This window comes from Botrytis cinerea, chromosome 7 (genome assembly GCF_000143535.2).
Source record: "Botrytis cinerea B05.10 chromosome 7, complete sequence".
Classification (NCBI taxonomy): Eukaryota; Fungi; Ascomycota; class Leotiomycetes; order Helotiales; family Sclerotiniaceae; genus Botrytis; species Botrytis cinerea.
In genome coordinates this window covers 1,413,205-1,437,022 of record NC_037316.1, presented here as the reverse complement: position 1 = coordinate 1,437,022, position 23,818 = coordinate 1,413,205, and the positions used below count along the sequence as shown (strand labels likewise).

The 23,818-nt window shown below is 42.4% G+C and overlaps 6 protein-coding genes across 8 annotated transcripts; 4 read left to right on the top strand and 2 right to left on the bottom strand.

Moving 5' to 3' along the window:
- Window positions 1–1,948: 1,948 nt before the first annotated feature.
- On the bottom strand, window positions 1,949–3,807 carry BCIN_07g03970 (hypothetical protein). The gene is made up of 2 exons (XM_001546951.2): window positions 2,232–3,807; window positions 1,949–2,164 (listed from the first exon to the last, which is right to left on the bottom strand). Exons 1-2 carry the CDS (start codon window positions 3,392–3,394, stop codon window positions 2,134–2,136), a joined length of 1,194 nt encoding a protein of 397 aa, XP_001547001.1. The 5' UTR covers window positions 3,395–3,807; the 3' UTR covers window positions 1,949–2,133.
- Window positions 3,808–4,434: 627 nt separating this feature from the next.
- Window positions 4,435–5,610, top strand: BCIN_07g03960 (hypothetical protein). Its single transcript, XM_001546950.2, has 3 exons — window positions 4,435–4,519; window positions 4,597–4,815; window positions 4,902–5,610. Exons 2-3 carry the CDS (start codon window positions 4,665–4,667, stop codon window positions 5,276–5,278), a joined length of 528 nt encoding a protein of 175 aa, XP_001547000.2. The 5' UTR covers window positions 4,435–4,519; window positions 4,597–4,664; the 3' UTR covers window positions 5,279–5,610.
- Window positions 5,611–5,772: 162 nt separating this feature from the next.
- On the top strand, window positions 5,773–7,900 carry Bcdbp9. Its single transcript, XM_001546949.2, has 3 exons — window positions 5,773–6,101; window positions 6,153–6,628; window positions 6,679–7,900. The coding sequence occupies exons 1-3, from the start codon at window positions 5,829–5,831 to the stop codon at window positions 7,751–7,753; spliced, it is 1,824 nt and encodes a 607-aa protein (XP_001546999.2). The 5' UTR covers window positions 5,773–5,828; the 3' UTR covers window positions 7,754–7,900.
- A 1,560-nt stretch (window positions 7,901–9,460) lies between these two features.
- On the top strand, window positions 9,461–15,536 carry BCIN_07g03940 (hypothetical protein). Of its 2 annotated transcripts, XM_024694034.1 has the most exons (4): window positions 9,461–9,731; window positions 9,984–10,962; window positions 11,077–13,286; window positions 13,341–15,536. In XM_024694034.1, exons 2-4 carry the CDS (start codon window positions 10,098–10,100, stop codon window positions 14,724–14,726), a joined length of 4,461 nt encoding a protein of 1,486 aa, XP_024549823.1. In that variant the 5' UTR covers window positions 9,461–9,731; window positions 9,984–10,097; the 3' UTR covers window positions 14,727–15,536. The 2 variants fall into 2 exon arrangements, with proteins under 2 accessions (XP_024549823.1, XP_024549822.1); XM_024694033.1 differs by having other exon boundaries at window positions 9,984–13,286.
- A 1,779-nt stretch (window positions 15,537–17,315) lies between these two features.
- Bcsmc3 lies at window positions 17,316–21,595 on the bottom strand. The gene is made up of 4 exons (XM_001546947.2): window positions 21,389–21,595; window positions 18,517–21,337; window positions 18,030–18,465; window positions 17,316–17,971 (listed from the first exon to the last, which is right to left on the bottom strand). The coding sequence occupies exons 1-4, from the start codon at window positions 21,427–21,429 to the stop codon at window positions 17,586–17,588; spliced, it is 3,684 nt and encodes a 1,227-aa protein (XP_001546997.2). The 5' UTR covers window positions 21,430–21,595; the 3' UTR covers window positions 17,316–17,585.
- Window positions 21,596–21,735: 140 nt separating this feature from the next.
- Bcrio1 lies at window positions 21,736–23,768 on the top strand. 2 transcript variants are annotated; one of them, XM_024694032.1, is made up of 3 exons: window positions 21,736–22,117; window positions 22,183–23,395; window positions 23,611–23,768. In XM_024694032.1, the coding sequence occupies exons 2-3, from the start codon at window positions 22,265–22,267 to the stop codon at window positions 23,716–23,718; spliced, it is 1,239 nt and encodes a 412-aa protein (XP_024549821.1). In that variant the 5' UTR covers window positions 21,736–22,117; window positions 22,183–22,264; the 3' UTR covers window positions 23,719–23,768. The 2 variants fall into 2 exon arrangements, with proteins under 2 accessions (XP_024549821.1, XP_001546996.2); XM_001546946.2 differs by having other exon boundaries at window positions 21,736–23,395.
- The last annotated feature ends 50 nt before the right edge of the window (window positions 23,769–23,818 follow it).

Sequence of the window (23,818 nt, the reverse complement as noted above, 5' to 3'; positions counted from 1 at the left end):
ATGATGCAGTTATTCAAACCAAATCTTTTTGTTTCTGTTCCTGCAGCCCAAACCCCTGGATTTTCATGAGTTCCCTTTATGTGAAAAAAACCCAATCGTCTTGCATATACGCTAAGATATGGGAATCCCCCCTTTATCACAAATAGACCTCCACACGGGAGCTGGGAGTAAACATCTTGGCAGGGGCCAGCCAATCAAATTAGCTTATGATGAATTCTCCTTGCAACTGGACAGGTTGCCGCCACAATCGTATACGACAACTGAGAGTCCACAATACCCACTAACGAACAACCCAAAAGTACTTTTGACTCTGTAGATCGTATTCTTGGATCCTTTGACCCACGACCACCTGATCTTTGGGCGCCAAGAAGAATTCACATACCAGTATTACGTCTTTTATTGTATCGTGAATCTATTTGTTGAAAATGCCCAAATGTTTCTCGTTCCTTTGACCTAGATGCTTGCTCGTCCGAAGAATTGCTTCGGGAATTTGTCGATCGTGTCAATCAATCCTTATTGGATGGTATTAACCTCACCTCTGATGGTTAAGCTGATCATGAAACACACGTCTCGACTGTTGAAGAATAACATTTCGGAGATTTTGCGTATGGCCGGTACTGAGGAATCATAGGTGGTCAAAATCGTCATCATGATTTTGAAATGCCGTAAATGGCCCCAATCCTACAAGCCTGACTCCTACAAGTGATGAAAATGCTTCATCGTTGTCAAGATAAGCGCGCTTATAGACTGATTAGCTTCCCCACTACGGGGACTTTCCTTTGACTCCTTTACGTTTCTTTGACTCTTTTTACTCTCCCAAGCCGGAATCTAGGTTACCATCATGGGCTATCGTATAATATTTGCATCCTTCCTAGATTGAAACAAACAAAGTCCAGGTTCCCCACTGCACGTGCCCTGTCTGTCGCATAACAATCTGATCGCACAGCCACAAGTACTCAGTTCGAGGTTCTTCCTAGATGTCTCGAGTAGATCAGTCAAATTGAAGCTTCGTTTAAGGAACTCTATTCATGCATTTCTTCTGTTCGTCCGGTGGCAAGACCGAGATCGTTTTTAGAATCGGGGAATTCAGCTGATCATGGCACTGGGGGGAGTGTCCGAGTGGTAGGAAGTGGAAACATTTCGTGCTTGACCTATTTAGTATCTCGAATACGGTTGTGGCGAAGGGATATCTACTAGCTAAATGCTGGGAATCTTTCATAAGTCAAATTGTCTGTTCTCATATTGGTCTCTAATGACTCGAGAGATACACTCTGGGCTGAGTTGGTGCGAATACCTAAGCGCGACAGTACCATGGTCATGCCTTAGTAAAGATGCATCTAGCACTTTGCCATATTGTGACTATCATCAAAACATTCCGATATCTTTATTTTGCAAGTTGGAGTATGTTTGAGTAGTAAGTCAAGACTAGGCAGCCCAAAAAAGAAAGCACTACATCACGCCAAGCCATCTACACCTCCCTAATCTAATTTCAACACTTCTTTTCGCGACAACAATTTTGAAGGCCATTCATACACCCACATATCCAAATCCTCAAGATGTTCACCCCTCTCCACTACTAAAAGCCTTCGTCTCCCCATCTCAAAACTTCCAAAACGATATCAATTGTTTTTTCATCATTTCCACAAGGCTATTTGCCAATGCTTGGGGGCGCTCCTGTCAACCCTCTCTATTCACCCCTGCCAAGAAACTTCAGACTCTCCCGTTTCAACTTCCAGCAGTTTACCATTATGTAAATGTTTCTCTTCATACGATAGCCAATATTGCTTGTTCAAGTCATGAGAGACTGTCAGTTGCGGGAAACAATGCTGAGGTTGGTCAATGGTACACTACTTCGTTATTTTATAGCAAGCATCAGAGCTTCAGAATGATAACACCTTATAACAGAATACTGAATTTTTGATAATTTAAAACTCCATGAGATGAGAAGTGAGCCGGATAATCATGCTTCAAACCACAAATTTGGGATGAGGACTAAAATTATTCATTTCAATGCAATTTCTCCATCAGACCATCTCTCTTTTCTCAATGAAACATAAACTCCCGTGTTAAAATCTAACATACTTCTCAACGCCAACTAGAAGTTCAATGTCCAAGTTTTGCATTGCTAGCTTCTTATGCGTCCTCAAATTTCCAAACTGCTCGACTGTCATATATTAAAATTAGTTATTTTGCTCACAAAAATCAGGAAAGAAAACAAAAGAATAAAATACCAGAAACCACATGTAAGTTGTCTCCCCACATGATTTCTCCTCCACTCCACAAGGCATCCGTGACAAATATTCTGTCCACACTCCGCACGACACCAATCCGCGTCTTCATTTCGGCGGATGAGTTCAAGGCAGGAATAACAATCGCCGAGAGGCCTGCGCCGGACTTCGCGTTGAGCAGGACGACGCCAAAATAGTTGCGGTGCTGCAACAGGATATAATATTTGCGCCTGCCATCTATTCTCGACCCTCCACAATGCCCGTCGGTCTGCTCGTTGTTGTGCTTCTTCTTCCTCCTCTTCTTCTCTTGCCAGTCTAAACGCAAATTCTCTATCCATCCTCATCAATTCTTCTATTTCTTCGCGTATCCTATTCGCTTCCAGTTGTCTCTCTCTTTGAATTCTCTCGGCTTCTCGTATCTCCCTCTCTCTTTGCATCCTCTCGGCTTCTCGTCGTCTCTCCTCTTCTCTTTGCCGCATTGCTGCTTCTCGCATCTCCCTCTCTCTTTGTATCCTCTCGTCTTCTCGTCGTCTCTCCTCTTCTCTTTGCCGCATTGCTGCTTCTCGCATCTCCCTCTCTCTTGCTCGCCTCTCGTCCTCTCGTATTCTCTCATATAGTCTCCTCCTTTCCTCTGCCCGCACCATCAATTCCGCTCTCTCCGCCCCATCGCGCGCAATACGTTTCTCTAGAACCTGGATTCGACCCGCGATTCCCATAAAATTCACTTCGAGGGGCTGAAGAGCCCATTCAGCAGCAGCTGGCTCCACGTTCGCAAAAGGTCTGTATTCCCTCCTTCGCTGTATAATCTGCGCCGGCTGTTGTCCTCCATCATTTCTAATCGCTGCTTGCTCCATCTCAATCTTGCCCCACCAATCTCTTTTTACTCTTTCCATTTGAGAGTGTCCTCCGCCATCTTTGTGTCTACAACAAAGCACTTCAAAAAGGAGCTCTTCTATCATTTGTTTTAGCCGTCTTTCATTATAGCCTGGTCCAGAAATAGGCAATGCTGAAAGCTCATCCAGTAATCTAGCTGCTGTGATGCGTTTCGGTTTGCCAATAGGGTTGAGGCATTCGCGATTCTCGGATACAGCTATGCCCACGCAGTTGAATCGCGGCGTGACTTTCGGGTCGATGGAGAAGGTCTCTCGAGCATCCCATCTTGCCATTTTGAATGGCTTTCTTGATAGGAGATGTTGTTTGCTTTGTGCGGGTGGGTTTGTGTATTTTCTGGAGTGTTGGGGCTTTTTCTTTTTGAGTGATCAAAAACATACATATAATTAACAAGATGATGTGAGGGAGAACGAAAACTATGTTCTTGTGTCTGCGCATGGAAATTTGACACCTGTCAAATTGAAGCGTTCTATGCTCTCTGGAGTTAGAATGTAGGTCGAATGTAGGTCGAATGTAGGTCGAATGTGCGGCTGCATGCCATGCATATTCTGCATCAATTTCTTTCGCGTACTATATCCCTCGATAGAACTTGTGTTGACCACGGTATTAGAGTACCTGGTTGTTAATATTCCAAAAGGTTTTTTTTAGATTGTTATTCAAATATTAATTGAGGCTTCCAGCCTACTTCTTAGAATTTTTCTGGAAGGTGATCCAACGTTGGGGAGGTTTCATCAAACGAAGTACTCTAAAATATCCACCCGATTCACAAAGAAATCCTTTACGAATCAGGATCTTTGCCATCTCGATCTAAACATCTGAATGGAGCAAATAATTCATGATCATAAAAGGAGATAAATTTGTAAGTATCAGAACCATGGCCTTGTGAATTGAACTCACGAGCACACTCGCGTCAGCGGATTTATGATTGTTTCTTGATTACTCGACTTCTTAGAAATTAGAAAACTGTGTTCAGGCGAGACTCATATGTGCATATCACCGTTTCCACTTGATACTATCAACACATTTTCGTTTTTGAGGCAAGGATTGATCACTATATAAGAGATCCTTCATGAATTGCATAATCATTCCATTCTTCTACTGGGAGAGCATGGGAAATTTTCGTAAATTTCGAGAACACGAATTACACCAAGAACAGTTTGCCCTACTGTTGGGTCAGACATTAGGGATACATAATTCCACCTGAAAGGGGTTAAAATTATAGTAGGTGAAACGGGAAGGTTTGATGACTCGATTTCAGAAATTGATTTATCATGGCGCCATTCTTGAGACCTGGCTATGGCATTGCTTCTCGGTAGGCTTTCTGTTCTTCATTGGATAACCTCTTAGACACTGACAACTCAAAAAAACCAGCTCGAGATTTGGTCAACAGAAGCTCTTTAGTAAGTCATAAATCCTCCGCATATCTTTTGCAGAAAGACCAACGTGCAAAAGAGCTCATTCTAAGAAGTTCTCCAAGAACTTGGAGAAGTCTCTAGAAATCGCTCGTTTCTAGCAAAGCATCTGCAAGAATCTGCAACCTTCGTCATGTCAAGTACAGCGCCGCAGCCAACTAAGACTGGCCTTGGAGATCTCAACATCCCATCATCTGTCGAATCGACATCCTCACCTTACCAACTCTATTACATTCGTTTTTATTCTCCAACCAAAAATTCTCGTAGCCCATCATCCTACGCTCGTGAGTAAACTTCTTTCCTTCGCGACTTTGCCCTAGAATTCTCACGTGGTGCAGCTGCTGATCACCCAACTCTTTAATTGCTTTAGTTGGCTACCGTCCAAGATGGGGCAGCGGTCCTATGGACGCATCTACCACAATCTACATCGGATGTGCACCTGGTACTACCGGTAGACTTGAGGGAAAGCCATATAGAAAAACAAACATCGCGGCGGAAAAAAGAGCAAAACAGGTGGAAAGAGCAGATGTACATTGGCTAGGAAAAGTCAATGATTTAGATAGGGTGGTGGAAATCATGGGAAAGGTGTGCTGGAATAATGGCACGAATATTGGACAGGCGCAAAAGCGATGGTGTCAGAGAGTTGCTATGCGGATCGATTGGGGTCGGACATGGGTTGTTGCTGGATGGGTTACGTTGCCCGAGGATGAGAAGATGGCTGGGAGGGTTTGGACTTTGGCAAGCTGAGGGATTCTGATGAGCATGAAAAGCTTGATGGAGAACATCAACTCAATATTCTGGCGAATTGATGATGGCAGTACTACTACCAATCAACTTCCAAAGACTGGACATTCTAATAGCTTCCTAAACTAGAGGGCTTAAGATAGATTCCACCTCGAATGCAAAGCGTTGATTTAAACATAGCCAAAGAACTGTGTGATGAATCCACCACATATAAACCTTGATCTCGGAATAGCTTCAATGCATTTGAGAGGAGGGCACATTGAACATAAAAAGGTGATCCCTCATATGCGCGATTATCTTGCCCTTCAAATGTTCAATGATATATGATCACAACAACCAACCAACTAGGCGCATGATATATTCGTGTGGACGATGCCATGCGCATATGGTGGTATGAATTATTCCCAACGTTCGTGAGAGACGTTGCTTACATAATATCCTTATCGACTGCTCCGCTTCTGATAAGTTGCAAAAATAATTTCATGTCCAAGCAAATTGAACTTTGAGAAACAACTTTTTCTATCATTTTATTTCCATAATCACCAAACCAACCATGAAGCGCAAACTTGATGCCAATGATGTTCCTGTACCAACAGAAGGATCCGATGCCATAAAAGAGAATGTCACTTTTGCTAGTTTGGGACTGGATGCGCGCCTACTTCAAGGAATCGCAAAGCAAAACTTTCAATCACCAACACTCGTACAAAGCAAAGCAATTCCGCTCACATTGGAAGGACGCGATATCTTAGCTAGAGCAAAGACTGGATCTGGAAAAACTGCTGCTTACTTACTGCCAATACTTCATTCGATATTAAAGAGGAAGGAGGTATGAGTTCCAATCGTCTTACGAAGGAATTACATAGACTGATCGTTCTAGCTTTCATCCACTCAATGCACAACCGCTCTTATTCTTGTACCTACTCGAGAACTTGCAGATCAAGTCTACAAAACCGTTGAATCTTTTACAGCATTCTGCGCGAAAGATGTCCGAGCTGTCAACCTCACCCAGCGAGTTTCTGACGCAGTTCAACGATCACTTCTTGCAGACTCGCCAGATATCGTAATTGCAACACCTGCGAGAGCTTCTTTGAACGCCAACACCTCTGCACTTTCCCTCGCAAATCTTACACACATGGTAATTGATGAAGCTGATTTGGTTTTATCTTATGGTTATGACGAGGATTTGCAAAATGTTGCAAAAATCATGCCCAAGGGTGTTCAAACTGTTCTAATGAGCGCTACATTGACGAGTGAGGTTGAAACTTTGAAAGGCCTGTTCTGTAGGAACCCTGAGGTATTGAAATTGGAGGAAGCAGAGGATGAGGGAGAGGGTGTTAGCCAATTCGTTGTGAAGTAAGATCTCTCCAAATTCTTTGTACGATATCGATGCTAACAAGTAACAGATGCGCCGAAGACGAGAAGTTCCTCCTAACATATGTCATATTCAAATTGAAACTTATAAAAGGAAAATGCATCATATTTGTTGGTGACATCGATAGATGTTATCGATTGAAGTTATTTTTGGAACAATTCGGAACAAGAAGCTGTATTCTCAACTCACAATTACCTGTCAACTCACGTATCCATGTCGTCGAAGAATTCAACAAGAACGTTTATGATATCATCATTGCTTCGGATGAGCACGAAGTTCTGGGAGATGAGGACGAACCCAAATCTGGGGATGCGGAAGAGGTTGAAGCGGATGATGCTGACGAAGAGAAAGAAGACGCAAAGGATGCAAAGAAAGAAACTAAGCAACCCTCGAAGAAGAAGCAAAAGACGGGAAAGAAGGACAAAGAATACGGAGTATCGCGAGGAATTGACTTCAAGAATGTTGCCTGTGTTCTTAATTTCGATCTTCCAACATCATCCAAATCCTACACCCACAGAATTGGTCGAACCGCTCGAGCAGGCCAAACAGGAATGGCGCTATCATTCGTTATCCCATCTGAACAATACCGAAAACACAAACCTACTAGCATTGAATCGGCGAAAAATGATGAGAAAGTTTTGGCGAAGATTGTCAAGCATCAAGCAAAGAAGGGCAAGGAGGTTAAACCATATAATTTTGACATGAAGCAAGTGGATGCTTTCCGATACAGAATGGGTGATGCACTACGAGCTGTTACAAGCATTGCGGTCCAGGAAGCCAAAACTCGAGAAATTAGACAAGAATTAATGAAGAGTGACAAGCTCAAACGCCATTTTGAAGAGAACCCAGGCGACTTGTACCATCTTCGCCACGATGGGGAATTACGACCCGCCAGAGTACAAGCACATTTGAAGCATGTGCCGGATTATCTCCTCCCAAAAGAAGGCAAGAAAGGAATCACTGGTGGAGATGTTGGATTCGTGGGAATGCACAAGACGACAGAAAATAGAATTAGAAAAGCTAGGGCAGCTAACAAGGCGAAGGGACGAGGAAAAGGAAGGAAATCAGACCCTTTGAAGACTTTCAAGGCGAAGTCAAAGAAGTAATTAATTAGCACTGTATTGAATAAGATACCATTTTTGTCAAGGCCACGGTCAAGATACTGTGATGATGTGTTGATGCCAAGGCAGGCAACTGTTAACCTAAATAACTCAACGACTTTGTATAATGATTCTGTAGAAGTTTTTATTTCACAATGTATCATTGCTTTGCGATATTTCACAGTTTTTATGTTCATGATAAGTTTGGCTAATCCAAGTAGCTCCTCTCCTACCTTGCCATTGGTCGAGGCAAAGATCACGACTCCTCATCTTGCGGAATCTCCAAAGAGAGCTTCTGCTAAACTTTCCAATGTCCAAACAGTGCTCAAGAAACGGTACTCGCTAGCATTTCCGTATGATAACTCGGCAATCGTTGTCCAACGTGAGATACAAAAATGCTGGAATATCGAGAACGTGAATTGGACAAATTACTATGATTGGCCGGATTTTATGTCGGCCGAGTCACCTGCCTTGGTCCAATCATATATTCTAGACCCGTCTCATGACCGAGTTGTTTTGTTGCACGTCTGATCTTCGTGGATATATCCAAGAAGCCTGAAGATATTAATTTGGTCACGTGATCACAATCAGAACAACACTTTCGGAAGTTGGAGCTCTGAAATTTTCGGATTTTAGGCTGGATTTGCAATGGTTTTTTTGTTCGTCATTAGAAATCTTTCAAGAGTACCACTTTGATTGTGCTATGAAAAAGGACTAATCTTAGTAGAGAAAACGGATCTTCTTGCTCGGGTCCTAATCGAATCTTATCTCATCTGAGGCATTGGTATGAATCAGCCTGCTTGAAGCAGGATGAGTCGAGGTGAAACAGACTCTTGGAAAAACAAATTCGGAGATTGATTGTGTTGGTATGGATAATTATAGGGCCTGATATCTAGAGTACAACTCCGTGTTTCGATAAGTGTGCGTCGTCAACTGGATCTCCTCCTCTTCGCATCATTTGCTTTGGTATATTGAACAATTGGGGTGCAAGCTTCGTTCACTCAGGCATAGTACTTTTGAGATATTTTGTAAGTATATGGATGGCTGGGAATGAAGAAAGTTTATGTATATCAATGAGTATTGAAATATAACTAGGCACACTTTTCTTACGTTCATGTTATGGATTTTAGAAACCAATCAGATGAATACTTATGCAGTACAAATTCAACTCTCACTCAACTCTCACTCAACTTTCAAGTTGTTGTCGAAAGTCTTAATCAATTCTCTGGATGAGCAGATTTAAAGCATTCCTTCCTTCAAGTTCTTGTACATGGAGCCTGCTGTGAGGTATTGAATCCAAATTGTTGGAGAGTACGATTGATTTTGAGAAGTATACACCAAAGATGATACGATTAACTTTTTGACCTTTTACCATAGTGACAGACGAGTGATATTCCATTCCGCATACTTCTGTTATGCCGATAGGCTCCAGCGCTCTTCTCTCCTCACTCACATTTGTGAGTGTATCAATATTATTAGTTGGTGATCTATGGCAACTTCATTCTCCATTCACTGAAACGAGCCTTAATGAATATTCTCAAGTATAATTTTCTCAAGATTGCCACTTTTCTTCACCCATTCTGACCTTGTGAGCTTCATCTGAAAAAATATTTTTGTTGAGGAGCGGGGTAAGTGATCTTCTGAAGGTGTTTTGAGTCATCTACATTGACATACATGTATTCACCTAGCCGAATCTCGTTTAATTCACTTAAAGGAACTGTGGGCTTATTCGAGGTCTGCCTCTCTTGCAATTTTCTCTCTTCTCTTTATAACTTTTTGATCTAAATTTTCACATCAGCTCTATTCAAACTACATAATTCTCAGGCCACGTGCTACTCTTCATAACTATTATATCCTATTGGGGGGCGCTGGTCGTCACACTAGTCAAGGTATATTAGTCTTCTTTCTAAAATCTTGATACTATAAGCCTGTCGCCTCACTTTCCACAATGCAACAACAACCACATAGTATCACCAGAATCAGGGTAAGTATTTTTCTTTATCAAAAGCCAAAAGAATGCAACTCACCCTCTATTCTCTTCGTCTCGAAGTACCTATTTATATTATTCAATGAAGTCTTGATCATGCTTCTCGAGTTGCATCCCTGACTTCCCCTCCTTCCAGCCTTCTACCCCCCTTCGTTCATCTTTACACATAGATTTTACCCCGCACTTATTCAACACAACAACTTTCAAACGTTCGAAATTTATTGTGAATTTTCACTGACGACCTGTCAGATCCAATAAACTTAGCTCCCTTATCCTTTTCGGCTTCCAGTTACCCTTATACTTCATCACTTCATATCTACATCACTGACGCTTTCATCTTTCAACAATCTTCTGAAGAATTTGATGTCGAAAATGGAGCTTGACGATACATGGGATCCTGATCCCTTGCCAAGTGGTAGTTCTAGGAACCAATCTCAGCCTCGATTCAAGAGAGAAACATCTCATCACTCTAAGGCACAACCGGACCCGCAGCATCAATACTACGAACAACCAAAAACATCTCATTCACAACTCAGAGGTCTGATCGCGCCCATGAAGCTTTATCAAGACTTTTCAGACGATGGAAGCTCATCTGATGAATATCCTGTCGTCTTGCAACAACCACAGATTAATAATAAAAGGGTGACAAGTCCCGCTCAACCTGCGAAGGACAGACGGAAGCGACATCAGAGTGAACACCCAAATCGAATTGAACGTGGCCGCACAACAAACGTAGAGGAGGTTATATATGATCACATCTCAGCGATCCCGCGGTCTCGCAATGAATCCGTTGCCCGCAATGACGCTCGATATAAGAGTGTTGCAAATGATGTTTTCGAAGAGTATGAAAGTTTCAAAAACACCTCAGCAGTTAGCAGAACATCGGTCGCCCGTAGTCATTCGCTTGCAAGAGACTTGTATGAGGACCAAGGTTATGTTACAATGAAAGATTACAACCGGCAGTTCGACAAAGAGCCAAGTGTCTTTTCACCTAACAATGCTCAAACTAAGAGGCGCATGAGGGAGGAGTCAACCTACGGATCTATGTCATCTGGTACAGATGCTCATAGAACAGCTGGCCGAAGTCGTCAAGAAAGTTCAAAAGCCAATCGCGAACTAGTCGGTGCACCCAAGAAAAAAAAACGTCATAGTTATTCTCGTGCACAAAGTCTAGCCCCAAGAATCTCAAACGACAATAGCGATGTTCAATATCTGGGCACTGAAAATGGTATGTACAGTGTCAGAATTCAAAAGCAGGGAAAGAAGCCCCAACTTCGCTCGCCATTATGGCCAAGCTTTGAATCTGCTGTACCCAAACCTTACTCTGCTAACAGATTGAAAGGGAGAATTGATAAATCTGCCTCGATGAAGCCACTCCCACATATGCCAAAGAATCAACCAGTTAGAATCAGATCAGTTGCGTCTGATCGCATACAGAACTATTCAAGTCAAGCCCGAACGGTTGATTATGGTCTCATTGATGACGACGATGTTTATGACACACCATTGGAAAATGATCTTCGCCGCAGATCTAAGTCTCAAGTGAGAGCTCATAATGCTCCCATGAACTTCATAAATGCTCTACCAAAGTCTAGTGTATTTCGAAGGAAAAACTCCGAAGTCGCAGAACAGGTTCATCAGACTCCATCCAGAGACTCAAATAGATCTAACAATCCGGGCGTCACTATTGATCTCGTTACTCCAGAAAGTACTGTTTATGCCCGCAGTGCAATGCCTTTTATACCTCAGCACTGGACTCCAACAAGGAGAGGCCCAATGAAAGTATCGGCTCCAATGGAGATCTCTGAGCAGGATGGTCTTGGCACTAAAACTGGACAACAACCTGGTCAAAATACTCATCAGCACCAAGTCATTAAATCTAGTCCTAATAATGGACAACAAACTGAAGAAAACATACGACAACGACAAGCAGCCGAGAAGATCATCCGACAAGAACTCAATGCAGATAATGAGGCTTTGCAAGCGGAGCTTTTCGGAGAAGTTATTGGTGAAACTGAGGAAGAAATGAGAGAGCGTGAAGAAGCTAAACGTTTGGAAGCTCAAAGAGTGCGGGAACAAAAAGAGAAGCAAGATCTCATTGATGCTGAGAGGAAGCGAAAGAAGAATGAAGCAAGAGCCAAGAAAGAGAACGAGAGGAAAGCGGCTGAGCAGGCCGAGAAGGAGAAAGAAGCAGCAGCAAAAAAAGCCAAACGTGATGCCGAACGCCATCATCAATCATTGAAGGAGCAACAGAATGCAGACGAGAGACGTAAGGCGGCAAACAAGTTACTACAAGAGAAGAAAGAAAGAGATTTGGCTGCATCCAAGGTCATCGAGGAAAATGTCCAAGCTGCAGAAAAAGAAAGAAAAGAGAATGAAGCTAAGTTTGAGCGAATGAAACGACAATTGGAAAAACTTGAGGCGCAAGTTAAAGCAAAATCGATTGCGGAATTGAAGCCTGCGAGAAAGTCTACGGCTTTGGACGGTATCTCGAACAGAGTCAACTCTCAGCCTCCTCAAGTCAGGCTTTCAACAAGCATGGAAATTGACGATGAAAGTTCATTGCCCACTACACAGACCCAAATAACACCTGTAAACGGTACTGATACTTCACATACAGCAAATACTTCATCTACTCAAGCCACACCTTCAATAATCACCGAAGTCGAGGATGAAGATTCACTGTTCGTTTCAGACAATCGAAAGACAGTTGTGGAAGCCACTCCAGAACAGCAAATTTCGAATGATCTTCAAAATTTCACTGGGAGCTTTAGTAGTGACTCGACAATTGTTCAGTCCATAGAGCATGATCGACCTCCTACTAGTATAACTGAGATCTTTGCCAAGACAATTCACAATCCAAGTGGTGACAAGACTCTCGAAGATAGGGACGCGGAGCGAGAAGCCATTCGAAAAAAAAGAGCAAACGAGAATGCAGCTGCCAAGCAAAAACGAGCAAATTCCATACCCGCAGAGCCAAACCCCGAAATATTTGCTCAAAAGGTTGCTCCACGGGAAGTTTCTAAAGCACCATCGAAAAGCACGCCAAAGAAAAAACGTATCCAGCCGCTAACAAAGGCATTAGGAGATTCCATATTCAGTGTTAAATTACAGCCTCTAGCCGGACATGAGCCCGAAGGATACGTTCCTCGTGAACAGTCAGAAGGTTTTCAGAATTTCACTGAGAACTCTTCCACAGACCTTACAGTCTTGAAACCCCGCCCACTTCCATTGACTTTACCTCCCCCTCTTCCTCCACCAGTAGCATTTACTACTACTTCAATTAGACCAGAAACTCGTCTGATTTCACAAGCAGAGCGAGAGGAAATTGAAGCTAATCGCCAAAGAGTCCAGGCTGCGGCACAGGCTCGGAAGGAAAATTCGAACAGGGCAAGATTGGAGGGGAGAAAAGCTGCATCTGCGAAGAAGAGAACAGTTGAGTATCGCAAGAGGAAAGAGAAAGAACTCATCGAAGAGGCTCATAAAGAGGGTAGGATATTAGGTAATTCTGAGCTGGAAGCTAGACTTGACAAGTTGATGGAGAAGCGAGAGGTACGTTTCTACACTAAGCCACCGTTATGTATTTACACTAACTGAAAATTCAAGCGTGAGCAAAAACGAAAGAAAAATCGTGCGGGAGAAAAGGCTTCATTTAACGAACATGAACATGAACCTCTTTCTAGAATAAATATACTTAACCATTCTAGCATGCCCGCGGCGCAAATCTCATCCTCCGATACTGCCAGTGATTCTAATCAAATTGAAGAAGATGATGATCCTCCGGCTCTAACTCTGAAAGAGCATAAGATTAAAACGGCCGAAATTATGAAAGAACGGGCTCAATTGCATGCAGCTCAGCGTGCCCAACCACAACCGAAGAAGAAACTGGAACCAATTTTTGACTCGGACGAGTCTGAGGAGTCTGTAGAAGATCCGATGGACGAAGAGACTACGGAAATGTACATAGAGCACGCTCGAAAAAACAACACCGAGGCTAAAGAAGATGTCGAAAAGAGTGATGTGGTTCAATTAGAAACTCGGACTGAGGAAGACATTGCTTTCGAGAAAGAGATAGAAGATTTTCTTGAAGAAGATCCAAATTTCGAAGGAGAGGCTCAAGAAGCAACCACTACACTCAACCCCGATGAACATAGTGCTCAGATCGTCCTACCAATGCCCAATATGACAAGATACTTTGAGGGACAATCCGCTCCACGGTCTTCCAGTAATCTAGAGACCCAATCAACGTTACTTGCAGGACCGATTCAAATGGCCAAAAAAATACCTCCCAAACCTCAGCAGCCCGCATCATATGAAATGGTCAATTTATATATGGTCATGACGCAAGTGACACTTCACGAATGTGAAGACGAAGCAATTCTCAAAAAGAAGTTCCTTGATATTGAAAAGGCCAACAAGTACGCACAGATGCTTGTCAACGAACACAGAAATAAAATGTTCAGACAACGGGAAATTCTGGAAAGATGGGATTCAGACCGTATGTATCATGGCCAAATCATTCACGACAAACAGAAGACTACCAAGATTTTTGTTGAATTTAAGCCAATGAACACCGAAGATATTGACAAATATGATCCAACACTGGTACGACCGATGTTTGCTACTCAATACTACATGGTTCGATTTGAGAAAGTCGTTGAAGAAATTGACCCCAAAACCCAGAAAGTCTGTATGAAAAACCATACTATTGGATTTGCAGACTCGGGCAAGCTATACACGGTATTAGAAATGGCAAATCATGCTGCTTCCGAATACCTCCTCAAGGAAATCAAACCCAAGGAAGAAGTTGAGGAGCATCATACTACTTACGAACAAATTCTCCTCCCGGAAGTGAGAGCAGGAAGAGATGATGCCAACCAAACAGATCAAATGTTCAATTGCGAGTTTACTTGCGAAGGAGCTCCCTGGGTAGATTTCAAATCGTTCGAAGTTGGCGTGGAAATGTATAAGACTGAGGGCCCGGTCAACTGAAAAGGAAAGTGATGAATGTGCTTGCCTCGTCATCTTCTATCATCAATACAAATTGTTTACTGAAACCATCACTGCTCTGTTTCTTACAACACCACTCTTATTTTCATCAAACGACACTTCTTGGCCGCCAAGTTTGCACATTTTCAGATAATTACACCATATCCATTTCAGCATCACATACATTCACTATAAATAATATCGACGGTTTCAACAACACCTCCACACTTTGCATCACCCCCGAAATGCCATCATATTTCATTCATGCTTCCCACCAAAATCAGCATAGCATTATTATTCTAGTGTATCAAACTCAACATCAAATCAATCATCATGAAAATCGCAATCGCTCAATCCTCCACAAATTTTCATCGCCACAAAAACAAATAATACAGTCAGAAAAGAAAGTGCAGAAGTCAGTTCAGCCATTAGACGTTCAAGGGTAGTAATGACACGAACAACTCTTGGGGGACTCATCGATGAGTTTATTTCTTGCTGTTTATTAATAGGAAGGGCGTGGGATTTAGGTATTTTATTTTACTTTATCTGCTTTTTATTACCTTTTACTTTACTCCGGTATTTGTGGTGACAGGTTCCGTAAGCTTTTCAGAGGAAGGGGGGCGGTAGTGGGATCGAATAGGGAGAGAAAGGGGTGAGGCCATAGGCGGGTGGAGAAAAGGGGTGAGTTTGTGCTGAGCTAAGCTGAGCACACGTACTGGGAAAAAGCTACGTGACAGGAGGAAGATTCTCGGAGAGTAGGGAACAAAACATTTTCTTTTGTTGTCGTTGTTTCAATGAAAATTATTGATACTACTTCTTGAGGAACTTGACCGGTTGTTGTCAAATTTCGAAATTTTGTGAAAATGATAAAGTGATGACCCAGCGAACAATTGTTCAAATTCTCGGTTGCATAATGGCAAGCAAAGATATTTTTTAGAGTGGTCATATCTTCAAAGTTCGATTTCTATTATAGTAGTGCCCAAGAAACTTGCACTGAATTTTATGAGTCAAAATATATATTTGGAGCTTTTCTTTTTAACAAATTCAGCCAAACGAGACACATTTTCAGTGAATATTCCTCGATTTTCGGGAAAATAAGATGATAGCAACAAAGAAGAGGCTATAGTGACAACAGCTGTTGGAAAGACACTAGATTGGAATCGAATTTTAAGTATGCTGAAGGAACGGCTGAAGAATATACCGTGAATATGAAGCTGAAGCAAAGGTTCGCAAGAATCTTCGGGTTCCACCTAGCGATAGCTTGCGGGCCCCTTGTATCACGCAAATTTAGTGAGTAGATTACACATTAGCTGGAGATTCATGAGAAAAGAGAATGAGAAGCGTAGATGATGAGATTGGGAAGGAAAGTTAAGTTTGTAAATCGCATGCTAATGCGAAGAAATCAGTAGATGAGCATCCCACTTCAAGGCGGACTTAGTACGGGAAGATTCAAAATCTTGCTCTTCATTGAACTGATAACCCCGTGTATATCGCTCTCATATTCTGCAGTTGAGCTGCGCCGCATCATGTCTGATAATACTTTTCAAGGACAACAATATCTAAGGTATGGTAAAAACTATAACTATCTTGACAACAATATATCCCAGTTTTTAGATGTAGAGCCGTGCCATGAGAGAACGCTTCCTATTGATCATCGCTATACTGAACTCTCTGAGCCATACTAACAACCCATCATTTTATACATTTACTTCCAATCAGCGCCGCCGTCTCTTGGAAGCAACTTTACTTATCTTCTGCCTAGGTATGCTTTAGTTCCCCCCAAAATCATTGCCTTTTATACCCGTGTACTCATAGAACATCCAGGAAAGCCTGCCAACTCAGCCCGATCTCCACTTATACTGGTGAATCATCTACCAACTATCAAAGATCATTCACATAACACTAGCTACCGCAAATCTGATGCACTATTCGGTTGCTCGTCGTCTAATATACCTGCTGAGCAAATATATATGTGGTACGTAACACTTATTATTCTAACCTCCATATTCCTGACCTTAACATGCGGGAAGACTTTCGACAAGGGGCCTTGGTGAGTGAAGGTAAAACTTATTATATCCTCAAGAAGATCGATCGCAACATCTTCCGTGCTTTCTTATGGGATTTTGATGTGGGGTTTACGTCTCTATTTAGATTGGGTGAGATGGGATCTAGCATAAAATATCAGTGACAATGAAAATTAAAATTCTCTGGTGAAAGGGAGCAGAATAATGACGATAGTGCCACTGTTGAGATGAGAAGGACTGTTTTATTGGATCTCAAGTATAAATTCTTTGGGTTGATTGGTGTATTTTTACAGGTCAAAGAAAAAGGGTACGGGAGATGCCCCGACAGTGAATAGAGTACGCCCAGACAACATTCAATGCCCCTGCTTAGAGACAATATATGTTGGACTTATCCCGTACCTTGCAATCTATTCTTATGCATTGTCTCATTTCTCTCCGTCAAATCGACATTAACTAGGGTGTCAAATAGAGGCGGGACAACAACGAATCCTATTGTTTCATGGACAGGTATAGCTTTTATATGAGTGTTCTCAACTTACATAAAATCAACTAGAAGATAATGAATATATGACACACAAAATCTCAACCATTTTCAATTGAAGTTCATATGTAATAACGCTTCGCTCACTACTAGCTAGACATTGAGTGTTTCCTAACATGGCCAACCTTTCACCACAATATATCCATCCTCTTCACTCCTATAAAGCACAGTAAGCCAAAGCTAAATACAATAAATTACACATTTCAATTGTAATTAGGAGAAGATACAACAAAAGTAACGCCGAATCACTTTCTCCTAATACACACATCAAAACCGATAACTTCCCTCTCAATGCACCTATTTTGGAGCCTCTCCATCGACGAAGCTTAACGCATCTTCCTTTCCAACAACACCAATCCCACTAGTCTTGTTATGGAAAGTAACACCATAACATTTATTTGCCACTAATACCATCTCTGGTCTGAATGTAGTGCAGATGAATTGTCCACCCATGACTTTTTGTTTCTTGGAACCACCTTCACCATCTTCTTCATTATCGGATTCTTCATCTGAATTATCCTGCGATTGAGAAGCTTGCGATTGTTTGGCTGAGATTTCCTTGAGCATTTGAGCTACAGCGGTACGGTATTGAGCATCAAGATTTGCGTCAATTTCATCAAAGAGATAGAAAGGAGCTGGGTCACATTGTTGGATTGCAAAGACAAGGGCAAGGGCGCATAGACCTACAGGGAAGGCAAATTAGTATATTGAATGAAGAGTTTGCGGAGTGGAATGACATACTCTTTTGTCCACCAGATAATTGTTGAATACGTTGTTGATCATCGTGTTTACTATTGAAGCTAACACTGATTCCAACACCAACATAATTCTCAACACTATCCCGTGCTTCTTCATCCGAATCTTCTTCCTCTCTCACACGACGGTCTGTTTTACGTTGAATAACAAGGCGACCACGACCAGCTGGGACAAGACGCTCGAAAATTTGAGCAAACTCCCTAGATACTTGCTTGAATGTTCGCTCAATGGCTTCATCCTTACGTTGATCAAGGACTTCAACGAGTTCCTGAATTGATGATTGGGAATCATCGAGTTCCTTCCTACGTTTAGTCAAACTATCACGCTGAGTTGTGAATTGATTGTATTGTTCGAATGCCTTCTTGTTAACGTGTTTATACTTCTTGAGAGCTTCTTGAACCTTTTTGAGTCGAGATTGAATCTAAAAATGTTAGTGTACAGGACAAAAAACTTATCGTGAAAGTTTGCTTACAGATTTTGGATCATAATCCTTATACTTTTCAAATGCTTCATCGGGCAAGACACCCAGGTCGCGAATGTTCTTGGCGCAATCTGCAGCACTAGTGGTAAGGATGGCCTTTCGAGCAATACTCTTCTCCATCCTCTTCTGGTGCTTCTCGATTAATGCAGCAACCTTGTTCTGTTCGTCTTCTTGGCGATTCCTCTCCTGTTCCAAATTGTTGATGTTTGATTCGGCTTCTTCCAATTGCTTTTCATTTTCCTTGAGCTTTGACTCAACAGCACTTGAGGCCTTGGTGATACGCTTCAATTCTCTTTGGGATTCCTTCAAATTACCAGAACCACTACCGGTAGCAAGGTCGAATTCTTGACTATTCAATTGATCAAGCCGAAGTCTAAGATTTTCACGGAGATCAACCTCAATCATCTGTTTACGGCTCTCGAGATCTCTTCGACTTCTGCTGTGTTCGTTCCATTGCTTTTGTAGATCCTGGACAGAAGCATTGAGCTGTTCAAGCTGTCGCTCCTCATTAGCCGACAATGCCTTCTTGAAGTCGGACGCGATTTCTGCCTCGTAATCAGCAATTTTGGCAGCATGGTCTTTCAACAATTTAAGAACATCTGCTTGATTGCGAAGAAGTTGTTCAAGCTGTGCAATCTGTCGTTCACGATGCGCTTGTTTTGATCTCAGCCCTGACTTTAATGGATCTAGGCTGTCGACAAATTTGTGCTCCTTTTGACTAGCCTTTTGCTCTTCAGTATACGCGGCTGTGATTTCTTGATCTTTTTGCTCAATTTCCTTTCTAATCTCATCTTGTCGCACCTTCAATGTTTCGTACTCATCCCGCCATTTGGTAAGTGCACGAACAGCTTGAAGTCTTGATTCTTTTGGATTAAGATATCCACCAGTCAAGGCACCTTTCCTATTTGTGGTATCGCCGTCTGGTGTAATGGCATTGCATCCGTGACTTCTTGCATACTGCGCGGCAATCGTGAGGTTAGGACAAACAATGGTTTTACCGAATACTTGCTCGAAGGCTGGTTGATACTTCTTGTCGTACCGAATCTTGCTCAACATAGGTATGGCATCAGATGCATTTGGCAAGTTACCTGGTTTGAATCTAAGTTGACTTAAAGGAACAAATGTAAGTCTTCCGCCCTTGTCCGCGTTTAAAGCATTAATAAGTTGCGTTGCTGTTTCTTCGTTATCAACGACGTAATTGAACAGACTGCTACCGGCGGTCTGTTCCACAGCTACTCGATAAATGTCTTCCACTTCAAGGAGTTCTGCTAGAGTGCCGTATGCTCCTTGGATGTTGTGCTGCCTCTTGAGACGTCTGACAGTGGCTAAACCACGAGATGTGGCACTATCCATGGTCTTTGCTAATTCCGACTCGGCTTGAAGAACTTCTTTGCGAGCATCTTCTATGACCGAGTGGAGCTTTTCGTCCTCTCTTCGTAGCAATTTTCTCTCATCCTGTAATTTCTCCAAAGATTCTTTGGCGGTAGAAACCTCTTCAGCCAAGGCTATTCTGTTGCCGCTCCATCCGTCTAATCGCTCCTGGAGACCAGATATTTCGGTTTCCAAATTTCGGATTTCAGATTGCACATTATTCACCTCTTCATCACCATCGATTCGATTTGCCTTTTGCGATCCAATTGTGGAGTTGAGCTCTTCAATTTCCTTCCTTAAAAATTGATCACGTTCAGCCTTTGTCCTAAATTGGTTGCTGCGAGCTTGTTTCGCGTAGAGTCTATTTCTGCCAGCCTCCGCTTCGTCAAGATTTCTCTTAACTTCGGCTTCGCTAGCTTTTCGACTGGTAAAATCCGGGAGTAATTGTGCAAGTTCAGCTTCCTTCGAAGCTATTTCCTCCTTCACGGAATTCAGCTCCTGCTGATGCCTTACACGCGATTGTTCTGTGGACGATTGGTTGGCTGTCAAGGTTTTGACGTCTAATTCGATCTTGGCCCGAGCTTTTGCGGTATCCCGCCTGTCCTCCTCCAATTGACGTCTATCTACTCTGAGAAGCTCCATTTGTCGAGTCAACTGTTTGATTTGTGTGTCTAGTTGGGCGATAGCCTTTTCTCCTTCCATGAATGCGTCCCTGTTCTCGTCACCATCACCACCACCCTGTCTGAACTCATCAATTTCCTCCAACTTTTCGGCAATTGCGACTTGTTCCTGGTGAAAGAAAGCGTATTGTAGACATCGACGATCCTTATCTTTCTCTTGGTAACCTCTCAATTCTTCCTTCTCCTCCTCTAGTTCTGCTAGACGCTCCTTAATGTATTCCAACAACTCATCAATCTTGGCTCGTTTATTATTAGTATCTGTCATAATCTTCAGGGACTCAGTACGGCGTTGCTCATAGACTTGGGTTCCAGCCACTTCTTTCAATAAGTTTAATCTCTCGCCATCTTTCATATTGGTAAGAGCTGTAACACGTCCTTGGGGCACAATGTAATATGGATTCGACCTAGAAAAACCGGCGGTTTCCAGAAGATTAAGAACATCAGTTTTCGTGGCATTTTTCTTGTCCAAAGAATATTCGTCCTTTTTCAATCCAATTGTTCGACGAAGGTAGAGCTCGTTCTTGCCAGTAGGAAATCGCCCGTCGGAATTATCGAAAATGATTTCAACATATGCAGACATAACCGCAGATCCCGAACCTTCGTGAAGTAAAGCCTGTCGCTCTTCACGACCCATCTGAGTATACGCATCGCTGAGAACGAATCGAATGGCTGCGAAAAAGTTACTTTTTCCAGATCCATTTCTGCCAACAATCACATTTGTCGCTGGAGAAAATTCGTCGATGAGTGTTTGATCCTTATAACTATATGTGTGTGTTAGGATGCATCATCTTTCTTCGTAGTGAAAAACGCACCTTTTGAAGCCCTGGATATTTATCTGCTTGATGTAAACCATCGCGACCACTTGTCGCCAGTGGGGCAACGATGATTCTTGCTGATTATGAAGAGCGCTTCAAAAAGGGAAAGCTGATCTCGATATATTTTGAGTAATTTGCAAGAGTTTCACCAAGCACAACTGTACAATCAGTAATCAATCCAGATTTTAATGCGTTTGTCGCGTCAATAAGCTGAAAGTTTGAGAAACGCGATTGAGGTCGCGATTCTTAGCGTAGAAAAGTAACGTCTCACCGCCCTGTGGCAGAAATTCTCCATGATAATTTCAATCAGTCATTCTTCACCCACCACTTTTTAAAGCATCTAAGGTCGATACACAATACCAAACTAATCGGCTTATTGAAAAGATGGCAGATAATAACGATATACCCACACCTGTATCTGCTGCAGCAGGACAAGAACCGTCTCACACATATATTCCAAATCAAGGATATGCCCACCCCGCCACTTCAGATGCCCCTCCAATGACTCCAACTTCTGGTGAAAATACAGAATATGCCGCAGATAACGAAGACGATGCATACGATGATTTATTCGATGAGGAAGATGATGGATACGTTGACGATGTCGATTATGACCCATCTTCCGGTGACTTAACCAAATCCTACAACCGTCAACGCAAGCTCAATGATGCCACCGCCACTGGTGCACCTCGAATAAACCCCCAAAGACCGGCTGCGAATACCAAGGCAAGTGTCGATGATCAGATCACCAGTTTGTCAAAACATGCTGCTAAGATCAGATTGGATGGCAGTTTCGATGGAGGTCATAAAACACATGGAAAAGATAAATCGGATCGTGCGACGAGTGAACAAGTTTTGGATCCTCGTACACGTATGATTTTACTTCAAATGATCAATAGAGGTATTGTTTCCGAAGTAAACGGATGTTTAAGTACGGGTAAAGAAGCCAACGTGTATGGGGCCTTATCAATTCCTTCGACGGACGCAGACTCGCAACCAATTCACCGGGCTATCAAGGTCTACAAGACTAGTATCTTGGTCTTCAAGGATCGTGATCGTTATGTTACTGGTGAACATAGATTCAGATCAGGATACAATAAAGGAAATAATAGAGCTATGGTCAAAGTTTGGGCTGAGAAAGAGTTCCGAAATTTAAAACGTCTACATTTGGCTGGTATCCCTTGTCCAGAACCTGTCCATCTACGTCTACATGTCCTTGTCATGGGGTTCCTAGGTGATAAAAAGGGATGGGCCGCACCGAGACTTCGAGATGTAGAGCTATCTGGTGACGATGTCGACGAACAGTATCGATTGCTCTATCTACAGCTCATTGGACTTATGCGAAGAATGTACCAAACATGTAAACTTGTTCACGCAGATCTGAGTGAGTATAACGTGTTATACCATCAGAAAAAACTTTTCATCATCGATGTTTCTCAAAGTGTTGAGCACGACCATCCCCGTTCATTGGAATTTCTCCGAATGGATATCAAGAACGTATCCGATTTCTTCAAGCGCAAGAATGTCGAAGTCCTATCCGAACAAACTATTTACCAATTCATCACTTTCCATGACGGACCAACCCAGGAGCCAGGGCTTAGTGAAGCGCTCGAGAAATTACTTCTTGAAAGGCCTGAAGAAGATGAAACTGAAGAAGCTGTCGCCAAACGACAAGTAGAAAATGAAGTTTACCGTCAACAATACATACCACAAACTCTAGAACAAGTCTACGATTTTGAGCGCGATGCCGAGAAAGTAGGAAAGGGTGAACGAGGCGACCTTGTGTATCGAAATTTGTTGGCTGCGGACAAAATGCCTATGTCTTCTGGCAACGAAGCGGATGCAGAGGATACGATGGGTGATGGTACTAGTCAGGCCAGTGATGATGATGAAGATGGGGAAGGTGATGAAGATGGAGAGGATGGAGATGATGACGATGATGAGAAGAGATTTGAGAAGGGTACACCCAGGGGAAAGAGATTCGAGGATAAAGATGCTAAGAAGGTATGTTCATTTCCATTATTTGTTTTGCTATTCGCTTTACCCTTGACACTTCTATCACGGAATGATGACCCAATTTCCATCCACAAAACATGACCTCCCTTCTGGGACCAGATTACAAATCACGAGAACTTTATGTCTGACCATCACTCAACTATCTCCACCAATTTGCTTAAAATTATATTTATTCAAAGCTAACACTATTCTCTCAACAACAGGAGCACAAGAAAGCAGTCAAAGAAGAGAAGCGTGAAAAGAGAAAAGATAAAATTCCCAAACATCTCAAGAAGAAACTTGTGAGCTCGACGGCAAAACATAAGCACTAGTTTTAAAGTCGAAAAATCAAATTAAAAAAAATAAATCTTGAATCAAATCATTCGATCGTCGGCTCCTTGATATGATAATGACCGGTAAGTAATCATTATC